The following is a 12825-nucleotide window of genomic DNA, read 5'->3' as shown; positions in this document are numbered from 1 at the left end:
GCAGCAGAGATAAATGTGATTATGGGACTACGGGCTGAAAAGTTTGTTACCATAGTTATTTTCCTTTTCCTTTTGTTCATGCTTAAAAATAGGGCTTCCTTTCTGAAAGAAATGTTCTTGGTTTTGCTTCCACTTGTATGTAGTACTTGTTCTCCTCAGAATCCAAAATGAGGATTGAAGTGAGCATTTGCCATACAGGAGTTCACTGGCATCAGGACAGGTTGCTAGGATCTCCTGCTCTACGTCAGTGAGCAAATGCACATCAGTCTCATGTACTTGCAAAAGCCATCTTTTTATATCTTGGTTCCTCGACTCCTTTCACTTCCTATGCAGAATGGGAGATGTTTCCGATTTATCGCTCTTCCCAGCCTGCTTCCCACAGGGAGGAGCTAATGAGATGTGATCCTTGTGCAAATACTGTGAATGCTTGCGTTAAGCTCGGAGGAATTGGCAGTGAAGCTCCTGGGTGGTACCTGCAACAATCTCATTCCTTCCTTGCTTGGTCCCTGAGTTGTTGAGTCACTTCTCTGCGTTCCTCCTGGCACAGCAAACGTGCAGGTGAAGAGCTGCTGGACAAAGCATGCTGTGTCCTGCAGCTCACAGCCAGGCAGAGCAGGCAGAAGGCTAGGGACTAATGTGTTTGAGAGATTTATCTTTGGTGGCACTTATGTGACAAGGGATTGATTGAATGCCAATGGCTGAGCTTAAAATGGTAAAAAAGCAAGCTTTCTGTAATGCTGCAGGATTGCTTTGTCAGCAGTTATGGCAGTCATTGGAGTGAAGAGCTGTGATTCCTGACTTGGAATCAATTCAGTTCTGCCACCACAAATTCACATCCAATGGAAAATGTTTTGGTGGAAGCATCTTGGTTGAAAATAAACCATACTGACAAAGGGGCAGTTTTGCTGCTGTGTCTGCATTTAGGAGTATCCTTTTCATATGCCCACATTGACTTTGCCATTCCCATGCTTTCTTGCCAGTGCTGAGCATCTGCAAGGGACAAACTGGCCCAAAAGTTGTCTTTGTTGGGCTCTGTTGTGGTCCCTGGGGCCTCCCAGCTAGGACTGCTCCTTTCCTTTCTGCATCACAGGTGTAGACTCCAAGGGAAGATCTTTCCTTCAGTCCTTTTCCTTTTACTTGGTGTGCTGACTCCTTTTCTTGTCCATTGCTGCTGCTGGCCTGCCAACAAATTAGCTTCTGTTCAACGGTGAATCTGGATGCAGAAAAGTAGCATTCAGTGGTAGCCCTGAGCTGCCAGTGGACTTCATGCATAGTGACAGGCTATGAGAAACTCTTAGATTCAACTGCCTCTTTGTTTTCCATTGCTTATCCTATTTCTTCTTCACGTGGCAAAGCTGTTTTGACCTTCCAGTCTCAAGTGCATATCACACTTGCTCATGTGCTCATCAGCTCCCTTCATTGCCATTCCTGGTATTTTATCCCTCATTCTTTCATTACATCTCTGGGTCTCTCCACTATTTTCTACCTTTTCTCTTCATAAGAGCTGGAAAGCAGGAATTTTTCTTGCCTGCTGTACCAGTTTCCTACTGATTTCATGCTGGACCATGCTTTAATAGTCAGTCAGCCTCTTGTATTCCCTCTCTGATTTCCTTGGATGAAGCAGGGAAAAATGGCACATTTTGGCAGTTGGAGCTGTTGCAGCTCTACCTGGAGGAACACCCATCATGTTAGTAGAAGGCAGCCTGATTTCAGAGATAGTAATGATAGACACCTTTCATTTGCAGGATGGAATTTCACAAGTTTCAAATTTTGAAATTCTTAGGATTTAGCAAACACCCCCAAATCACTGTGTACAGGAGTAGCAGCTAAATTCAGAAAGCTCTTTCCCCAAAGTCAGCTGCCATCTGCGATTGCAAATCATATAAACAGATGATGAAGAACCAATTTTATTGTTGTTAGTCTCTAGGTTTTATTTAAAGGTGTGCCAGGTGTGTGAGAAAATGTCTCAATTCCAATTGCAAATTCACTACAGTGCAAACTAAATTCACTAAATTGCAAACTCTTGCAACTGGATGTTTTCTGAGCTGGCAAAAAAGGCTGCTCCCATTCTCTGCCCTGAAACTGAAGCAGCAATCCAAATACAAGTAGAAGTAATTAGGATATTTCAAACAGCCAGGACAGGGAAAATGTAGGTGCTGACGTGGTTCATCAGTTCTAGACGTGAACTCGCTGGTGTTTCCCCTCATTGCCTGTCTCATCTGAAAGCACCACACAATGGCAGATTTTTTCCATGGGAATCAGTGTTGCTCAGTTTGGTACACATGGTGACATTTCTTCCCTTACCTGGACTGTGCCACTGGTGATAGGCATCTAAGCATCTTGTTGCTGCAGACAAGTTCCAGGTTGATTCTGTGATCCTGTTTGGCATCTCACTCTCTCTGATAGCTTCTGTAGCAGCCAGACTGAGGGCTAGATGACAAGGCTTCCATGAGCCAGTCATCAACCTTTTTTCTTTTCTGAGGCGAAAACCCTTTGTTTTAGGTGTATTTTTTGCATATAGGACTCCTGGAAGGAGGCATACTCTTTCAAACAGATTGTCAGAAGCTCTCAGCAGCTTCCCCAACCTGTTTGAGTGGCTCTTCAGGGGCTAGATGGCATTTCATTTCCAAAGAGGACTCTAAAGCCAACTAGCATACTCTTTCTTCTATAGCTTCTCTGGGTTTTGAGCAGCTTGAAATGAAAAATGAAACAAATGCTATTTGGGAAATTTTTCTGCCCTGTGCTTGAAGCCTTTCTTCCAAAGAGTTGCTTTGGAGTGTTGAACTACCTCATTTGTCTTTTGTTTCACAACATCGCCAGGCCTTGGTATCACTTTGTCACTAACTACACTGCCCAAAGTGCACAGCTTCTTACTCTATACTTACTTATTTATTTTGCAGTGGATGCATTCTACAATCAGGTACGAAGCCAGGACAAACACCTCACTTTAGCTGCAGTACTCACACCTTCCTATGGCCTCCTAACCCCAAAGATGCCCAAGTGCTTTATTATCGCTGCAAGCCACTTCTCTGCTGCTTGACATGCTGGAGGAAGCGTGCAGCACATAAAGCCTTTATGGAACATGTCAGGATGAAGTCAGACATGAGGGTTTGATTTCACAGCGAGAATTTCAGGAGACAGAATATTATTTCACAATCTGGAAATGGTCAGGACACTGGGGCCCTATATATAACCAGTACAGTTGAGGCATTTCTTTGATTGATTGCACATCATCAGGAACTTCAGTTGTTCTCCAGAGTTAAAATGCACTACTTCAGTCTGGTGCTGTGATTCTAAGTAAATAAAACTAAGAAATTAAAATACAACCATTGGTAGTTTGGGTTTGTTTTGCCAGATAGCTCAACAGTAGAATGCAATGTGATTCTGAAGATCAGAAAGCATGGAAAGATATTGGTTTTTTTCTTGTTTTCTAATGTACTTCCTTCCCACACCTCCATCAGATAATCTTGCATCATATTTCAGTGTGGGATGCAAGTGCTTGGTAATGGCACGAGATTGTTTTTGAAAACATGAGGAGATTTTATACCGCTCACTTGGAGAGACTGGTGAAAGATAGACACCACGCTGTCCAGTGGGTCTAGCATCTCTTCCTTTAGGTTAGAGAGCCTCCTTTGTGTCCAGTCACAGCCACATAATGCTGCATCAATAGCCTAACTTATTTTTATTATAAATAAATTGCTGGATTAGATGGATGAGATATTTTTATTAGTGGATGGCAGTGGAGATATAGTCACACCACTCTCAGAACTTTACCTGGAGCTGAGGTCATTTTGATGCTCTCACATTAAATAAGAAAGGGTTCTTTTATGCAAGTGTCTTCAAGGCAGAGCCTGATATTTGTATTTTCCCTTTTTCCTTTGATGACAAATGGGAAAGGACTGCTGGGAGATAGCTATAATGCATTTATCTAGTTCTCCTCTGCAGTGGTGGATGAGCTACAAGGGACTAGCTGAAGAAAATAAAATTGGGTTTCCTAGCAGACAAGGTCTGAAGCCTTTAAAATCACGAATGATTTGCAAACCCCTCAACTCTTGTTGCTGTTTATAGTAAATAAATTGCCCTAGCTATTTCTCAGCTTGAGAATATGGGGCATCTTTTTTCTTGACCGGTTGTTGCCAGCTCTCCCCAGAGGGACTGGAAGAGATGACAGATGATGAGATGAAGAGATGACAGGCTGACCAAAGCAAGCCAGATGTGCTTCCTGATTTCACTCCTGTCCCCAGAGTGGTGTTGGGATGCTTTTTGCTGGAGCTTCCACTTCTGATTGTATGTATGCTCTGTGTGTTCGTGACCCACCTGTGGAGCGTGAATGGCCATGCGTGGTCATGCCTTACAGAAGCGTTTCTGTGCTGGTAATGGATCACTTTGCACACAACCAAGTGCTCAAAAGACTGCTGCAAAGAAAGAATCTCCGTCAGTTAAAGGAAGTGTCTTCATGGTGTCTGGTTCAAATGGCGCAACTGGTCTCCTTTGCGTGTTGCAGATGTGAGCAAATGCTTTCAGCAACATGGCTCAGCCCAGTTTTGCTCATTCAGTGTCTTGTGGCATTCGTATCCTTCTTTTCACCATCAGCTGGTAGCAACGTTCGGGTGATAGGAACGGTGCTGCCACTTGGGCCATAACGTATTAGTATGCAAACACTCATTTGGGGTAATGTTAAAACATGAAATAAAACGTGTGAAGGCCGATCATTGCAGCACTGCCTTCCGTTCTGTCGCATTTTTATACCATGTGTTTTGTGTTCGGGTCACTGTAACACACAGATCACAACGGCTGTTTCATGGGACATCACAAAGAATCATCTATGGGAAATGTTTCTAAGTATTATTTGATGTATTGCAACTCGTTTGTATTACACATAGTGCAGAAGAAATAATATTACAATGAATGTACATTTTTAATAAGCTGCTAACCGTGTAACCTGGGGGCTGGAAACGATCCCCATTTTACATTCACTTGCATGTGTTTCAGTGTTGAAAAAGAAAATTGCGTTATGTTTGGAGGTCTTATTTTTTCATATGCAAGAAGTGTTTCAGGTTGGTTACCTCATCTAGTGCACTTGCCTCAGAAGAATCCCCAGGGCTTCCTCCAACTCCAAGTTTCTCAGTTTGATTATGAGTGCAATTAATCAATCTGGCAATGTGAAACACAGTAACGGCAAATTTCCTCTGAGCTACAAGTCAAATGAGGAGGATTTCTGTGGGACTCTTTACCCCTCAGCTGAAAAGAGCCAGACCAGGTTCTTTTTCAGCACTGCTGACTTACGGTTATTTTTATGACTAAGAAAGATGTTTAGCTCTCTCTTCTTCTTCTTTCTTGCTGCTATTAAGTTGCCTTTATAATTAGGGACTAGAAAAATGTTTGGATTAGCATTTCCTTCCACTTTGCTCGCCATTTCCTGAGTCTCTTCTGAGTGGTACAAATGAGGTGGTCCACATGTCTGCTCAGACAGGGAGCTCTGCACCAACCCTTGCTGGAGGCACTGGTCAAGCTAAGTGGCAGGCATACAACCTTTACAAAGCTATTGCTTCCCTCCACAATGCTAGGAAGACTGACACAAACCTAACACAACATCTGAAAGCACAAACAGGGAGGAGCAGAGCACTTACCAGCATAGGACTGCACTGTCCTATTCACTTTGTTAAGATAAAAGAAGTGGCTGTGGAGCATTTGATGGTAAGATGCTGGGAAGAATCTCTCTCTGACGATTATGGTGCTGATTCTTGGAACGCAGACATCCTGCAAGCAAGCATGGCAGCTCTGAGACCCCTGCTACTTTTACCTCATGTGTTGCTGGTTGGAAGAAAAAGCTGCTTCAGAAACTCAGATTCTAGTTTTTCCACTCATCATCATATATCCCATCAGGTCTCTCAGTCCCAAACAAGTTTAGACTGTATTGGCAGAGGATAATGTCACTTCCAGGATATGCTACGTTCCTGATAGAATCCAAATCAAAGCTGTTAAGGGGAAGATTGGACTATAGCTGTTGCTGTCTGTGTGCCATTTGCATCTCTCAGGACTGAGGTCTCTTCCCAATCCCAACGGAACAGTTGATGTCATGTTGGGAATTTGATTTCTGCTTCTTGGACTTCTCAGCTCGCATGAAGAATCTCAGGGACCAGCATATCCTTCCTTTGCATTACCTTGTGTCACCTGTTAGACTTCTGTTGCTGCTAAGCAGGAGAGAGTCCAAACCACATTTAACCGTTGATTTTCAGTTAGGAGGTGAACGTGGGTTTCTGTAGTCATTTCTCTTGAGAGTAGGCAAAATCTGTAGGTAACCTCTTGTACTTCCTGCTTTGTTTGAGAAACTTCATCTGCTGGGACTTGAGTTTGCTCGAAGCAGTGGATCTCAGGAAAGTCCTCTTTGTGCTGGACTCCAGCATCAGGAGCCCTGCAGAAAGGGCTTCCTCGAGCTGCCAGAAGCCCTCACCAACTGCTAGGGAGAAGGTGTGAAGAAGCTGTGGAAGCTCATCTCAGGGGGAGGGCAGCAGGGAGATGGAGAGGAAGCAGCTGCTGTAGCTTTAAAGGTGGTACTGAGTAGAGATCAAGTGAAGGATGTAGTTGACTAAAGGGATCCAAAGCTTGTTTTCCCTGAGTCTTTTTATTCTTTCTGTATTTAATCCCTCTGGAGCCTAATGTCAACCCTTTTTTGTACTGCAATAACACTGTAATATATGCTTGCACTAATTCTTCTGGCACACCAAGCATGCAAGACCAACTTAAAGCTTTTTTCAGAAGAAAAGCACTGTATTATTGTGTATATAGACAGATTCTACTGAGAGAGAATTTGAATTCTGTCTCCTGTATAAAAGCATGCATTGATTACTTGTATGTAGACCATGCTGTAAATGCTGCAGAGTACTGTAAAATCCTACACTTGAAACCACGACAAACAGGCAATGAAATCAAAAAACAAACAAAACAGAAAGCTGTGCAATGGATTTTGTGCCTTTTTTAAATCCATGTATGTTAATCCAGACAATCGGAAAAAAAGAGCTTGTATACTACCAAAACCTTATTAAAGAATCAAAGGCAGCACCTTGGTGATGGCTGGGTTTTTTGTTTGCTTTCTTGCTTTGTTTTTCTACTCCCTGTGCTTCCCAGCTATGGGAGGGTGTCCCCTGCTCAGCCTTGGGTAGGTGTGTGGGAGCACAGGGCTGGGAGGTAGAGGAGCGATGGTAGAACTTACCGTCATTTGCTAATGTGATCACTGAAAACTTGCAGTGAGGTTGGATCTGGGGAAAAAACCAAGGTCTTGTGACTGTTGAGGATAGTTTTCATGAACTTTGGGAAGGCCACATGGTGAGTTGTGTTTATGTAGGTTTAGGCTAGAACCAATTTCACTGTTTTACATCTGGTCATATCACAGAACAGGTTGCATCTAGCCCCATTTTGATGTGTTTAGAGCTCTGCCTTGATGTTAACCAGCATCTGAACTGGCAAGACTTAAGCGTGTACAATTTAACATCTACAAAGCCAGCAGAAAGCGTTTTGTACATGGCTCTCAGCTTTAACACTGGGCATTTCCCTCCAGCTAGCAGGGCATATGCAGTGTGCGGTATGCAGTATGAGTAAGACTCTCTACTCCTGATCTTCCACTATCTTCCCACATATTCTTTCCATTGGTACAACAGAGCAGAGAAGTTCTTCTCCTGCCTCTCAGGAACAGTGCTAGAGAAAGTGAGCCTGCTGTAGTACACAAGACACGTGGTATGTAACAGAGGACACTTTGAGGGCTTCAGAGTAGGAGCAGCATGTTCAACAGCATGGCCATTGGTAGATGGCTGCTGATCACATCAGTTCAACGGTGAAGACAATCTCAGAGTGATGCCTTAGGACTGTCTTCATTCTTAATAGCTTCAAGTGATGATAGTAGTTAAGGTGAGAAAATATGTATTTGACCTAAGGCTCATCTCAGCAAAATTTCTTCTACTTACATTTGTGCATAACTTTTGTCTGTCATTTTTGGCATATTTACGCTCTTTGGATTTGCTCCACGATGAGCTTGCAGTGGCAAAATGACCACAGTCTCAGGCTTCTTTGAGGAATGAGTTCTGCCAGTGTTGGGGTAGGGTATGCCATAGGTTGAATAGCCCAAGTCTCCCAGAGGTAGGTAGAAGCCAAACAATCACTGTTGCATCATGGCAATATCTGGGCAGGGAAATAGAAATACACAGAAACTGAAATGGCAGAAAGACAGTCCACATGCTGAATACCACAAGGAATTTCTCCAGGCAGAGGTGGAGGTTAGTATCTGCAGCATGACTCACCAATAGCAAAAAATAACCAGAGCAGAAGAGAGAACTGTAATTTATATTATAGCAATGTCACTGTTATACCTTACTGCTTAGCAGTGAAACAAAAACGTGTATATACCGTATATGTATATGTATATGTATGTATAAATATATGCTTAAAACAATCATCTCAAAAAAACCCAACCCTGCTGTCTTGCAAAAGAAAGAACAGTTAAAGAAAGAAGCATTTCATAAAACAGTACACCAACTGTGTGCACTGCACACATTGGATATGCTAATGTTCCTGCAGAGCTGCTGAGATAATAGCTACAAGCAAAGGATGAGATGAATCTCGAAAGCTCTTAGGATGACTCGAGATTGAAAAAGTGGCAATGGAGTACAGGACATCTTACTGGTAAGAAATGATAGCCAGAAGGGGACAGAGGTGTGTGATGAGCCACAGAGATCACTGGGTCACCAGACAAGATACCAGTAGCAAAAGGTCTCATGCCTGACTGGCCAACAGAGGAGCTTGGTGGCAGAATGGACTGCAGAGCATCTCTGGTCTATACAGGATGTGCACTGCAGGACTGGATTCAGTTCCCCTTGACCAGAAAGCAGATGAGATGTCAGAAACTCCCAAGAGAGGACATTTGAAGTTTTACGTATGCAAAGAGAAACCAGTGATCCTGTAACTGTACCATCAACCACAGCAGGGTGAGATAGAGCAGTGAGTGACCTGTGCAAGGCAAGACATTGAGCAGAGCTGCTATGTTAAGAGCCAGTCCCAAGGCTGGGGAAGTATGCCTGCTTGATCAGGATTCCAGGAATGAGGAGATTTCTACTATGTATGTATTTCTTGTGAAGACCAAATCCAGCCAGCAGGACTGTTTTCCAGAAAGTTTTACAGAGGAAAAGAGGGAGGAAGCCAAGTGGGTAATTTCCTTTGAAAAAGGTAGTAGGTCCATCCAAACAGCCAAAGCTTTGCATCTGTCAGCCTGATACAAGAGACAGCACTCCACAGTGAAAGCCCAAGTCTGGTTCTTACAAGGCTATCCTCAGGGCCAGGCTCCTGCTTTAGGAAGAGATGAGAATAAACTTCGGACGCCAAAGGCATTGTCGGAGCCAGCCTGTGTTTTAATTTATAAGACATAAGAAATAGTCTTTCTTATAAAGAAATAAGAAGAAATTCTTATAAGAATATAAGAAATATGAAGACAGTAGCAGGCAGACTTTGTCAATAAGAAAGGAGAAATGAGGAGTAAGTTTCACTGGGACCAAACAACCAAAACTCAACTGAACCCAGCAGTACTGAAGAATGAGTGCCATCTTCATCTCTGAAAAACAACCTATCACCATGTGTAATTGCTCAGAGCTAGCCACGGTTCCATTTGAAATGTCCCTGTTCCATGTGAGCACAAGGATCTTACATCTTTCACACACCTAGCCACTGGCAGCTGTGTATCCCACACAGTTAAATGGGTGCTTGTTCAGTTGCATAGCCTGAACATCCTCTGATTCTCTCAAATGCCACTTGAAAAAGCAGATGTTTGCAGCCTTCCTGTTTGTGGTGAGGACTTCCCAAATGTAATGTGTTGTGTTATTGTCTGCTTGAGTTCACAGAGTGTCTACAGTTTCCCAGCCCTCTTACCTGAATGGTGACATATGTATCTTATAAAAGATCCATTCTGCAGAGTGTTACTCCTGTGGTTTTCACTTACAACCAGTTGCTGATAGAACTAAACTTTGATAGGCATTTCCTATTTATTTTGCCTCTTCTTGCTGTTCAGTCAAGTGTGTGTATGTGTGTGAAGCACTGCTTTTCTGCTGGCTTTATTTTCAGTCATTTCACAGACCACTCCTTGTAGCCTTATGGACAGCCTGACCTCAACAGACTACAGCTTGAGAAACGCTGTCTCAACCAACAGTTCCATCCTCCCCCTGCTTTTAATGATTGGATACACCAAAGTCTAATAGCAATACTGTGTAAATCAGTATTCATGACTTACTTGCTGATCATTCCAGTGGAAGCAGAAGACTGTAGAAAACAGAACTAGAAGTTGCTGGAAATAAAACCAAAGCAGAAAAGAGAGGTGAATAATACAGCAAGGGGCACTGAAGATCTATAAAGGTTTTTGCTGTGGGACAAAGTTGGATGGTACTCTGAAGTGATTAGGAAATTGTCTACCTCAGAAGGGGCCTATAAGTGCTCTGTGGCCTGGGCATAAAAGAGAGTTGCTGAATGGTTCTAGTAAGGAAGGTATGAATATATAACTATACAGGTACTGACATAAATAGGTGATACTGAAGAAGACTGGGAGACATGAAAAAAATCCTCAAGAACTGCTTGCTAAAAGGGATTCTTTCAATACAGGTAAATAAATGCTAACAAAGCAACTCCTTCATCAAGATTTTTGCCTTTGTTGATCTGTGTCTTTATGATTCTCTCTTTTCTAAGGTTGGTACTAATCTAATGGTTGAGCGATCACCACTCTAGTGTGTATTTTGGAATCATGATGGTTTAGATTTTTTCCACTGATGTTTCCCATTGCCGTTGATGCCAATGACTTTTGTGTCAGCGCTACGCCTGAATACTAACCTTTTCCTTTTGTCTCATTTGTCTTCTGGCAGGCATATACACTGAAGTCGTTTGAAATGAATGGTCTGCCCAAGGCGGTGCCTTTAAGTTTGCCTTATCAAGACTTCAGAAAAGACATGTTAGAGTACTGGGAAAAGGCTAAGTTATCCCAGCGGATAAAGAGAGTTGATTTCTCAAATGTTGTCTTGACTGCTCCTTGCAAACCCCTGGAGCCTTACCTGGAAATGAATGGCAAAGAGGAGGAGGAAGAGGATGAGGAAGAAGATGAAGATGAGGAAGAAGATGAAGAGGATGTGGAGGAGGAGGGGGATGAAATTGACATGCACAGTGGTTCCAGCAGTGATCTGAGTCAAAAAAGCACAGAGCGCAGCCAGGAGTGCGCACCATCCACTCTCCTGGCTGATGACCAGAAGGGATCCAAGGGTCGAGCTTCCATGGCTGATGGGGACTTGGAACTGGAGGAGGGCTCAAAAACACTGGTGCTGTTTTCACCAGGTGATCTGAAAAAATCTCCAGTGACCACAGACTTGCCTCCAGAAGTTGATCTGGGGACACTTGCTGCACTGACCCCTCAGAGCGAACGGCCGCAGCCAATGGGTAGCCAACTAGACGTGTCTGAGCCAGGGACCCTGTCCTCAGTCCTTAAATCTGAACCAAAGCCTCCCGTGGCAGTGGCTACAGCTTCCTCCCCATTTACCAAAGTCGAGCGCACATTTGTTCATATAGCAGAAAAGACCCACCTAAATGTCATGTCTTCCAGCGGCCAGCTGATGAGGCATGAGGAATACTGCCCTCCAGGACAGTTTGAAGAGGTCATTATTGAAGAGGAGCTGGAAGACAATCTGGCGTTGGTAGAGAACGGAAGCATCCATTCGGGATTAGAAGGGGCAGAGACAGAGAGCTGTGCACTTTCTGCTAATCCCATTGAAACCACCTCAGAAACAGTGGGGGAGCAGCTGTCAGTCCCCAATGTAGCAAAGCCTCCTGAGGATAAGGCAGAGTCCTCTGACAATGTGGCACTCTCGCTGGATTTGGAAGAATCTGCCAAGGTGGTCACGAGAGAGCCTGACCTTGAGAAGCCAGCATCGGTAGCGGAACACCTGAAGCCAGCAGAGACCCTCCCTGATGCTCCACAGCAGGGCCCCAGGAGACCTCTGGGCTCCAGGTATAGAAGTCGGATCCCCATTTTATTCTCTGAGGAGGACACTGGCTCAGATCTTTCAACTTCACTCTCAGCCAAAGAGAGGCTTTATAAGAGGGCAAAGCAACCTGATCTGGCTCGTTTAGTGATGGAGAAGAGACAAAACTGCCTCCTTAGGCTGGCTTCGGGGGCCTCCTCCTCAGCATCCTCCAGTGACGAGAGGCGGCGGGCCTCAGAAACCCTGTCAGCCACTGGTTCTGAGGAGGACACCCATGACTCTGATGACTCCATCCCAAGAAAGGCAGGGAAGAAAGCTGCCCTCCTGGGGAGAGAAGAGAAACTCCTAAGCACAAGGAGCAGAATTCCTCGGCCCATCACACCTGTGAAAACACCGCTAGAGACAATGAAGTCTGAGAGCTCCACAGCCGTTGTGATGGCAGTGCTTTCCCCGCAGGATGCGGCTGTTGCCTACAGGTAAGCCCAAAACGCTGAGCAGTGCAAAGTTTGGACCTGTGAAGGAATCGCAGTGGGGGCTGTGCTCACCTCGCGCTCCTTTACTCTTTGCTTGACTTGAATGTGCGGTCCATTCCCCTTTTCTTATATTCACTTCAGATCACTTGTGTATAAAATTCCCACTTCTTTTGTGCTCTTTGGCTCAATCTGGTCAAAAGGCCAACTCCTTTTTCATGTGTCCTGGCATTGAGACCTTCTTCCCTTCTATGAACTCTTTCATTTGGTCTGATCCCTGGGCTCTCAATTCAGCAGCATGTTCACCAAGTCCTTGACTCTAAAGGGCCTAGCAATTGCAATTAAGCTTGCAAGGG

General features: G+C 44.1%; 1 protein-coding gene across 1 annotated transcript in view; it reads left to right on the top strand.

Moving 5' to 3' along the window:
- TTBK1 (tau tubulin kinase 1) overlaps positions 1-12825 on the top strand; it is an 86677-nt gene that overhangs the window by 66846 nt on the left and 7006 nt on the right. The window contains exon 14 of the mRNA XM_042877267.1: positions 10893-12475. Within this exon, the coding sequence (XP_042733201.1) occupies positions 10893-12475 (1583 nt within the window). The remainder of the gene's footprint in view (positions 1-10892; positions 12476-12825) is intronic.

This window comes from Lagopus leucura, unplaced genomic scaffold, assembly GCF_019238085.1.
Source record: "Lagopus leucura isolate 7727_CA_CO unplaced genomic scaffold, USGS_WTPT01 Super-Scaffold_73, whole genome shotgun sequence".
NCBI classification, from domain to species: Eukaryota; Metazoa; Chordata; class Aves; order Galliformes; family Phasianidae; genus Lagopus; species Lagopus leucura.
Note: the sequence above shows the minus strand (reverse complement) of the source record. Positions and strands in the feature narration are given on the sequence as shown.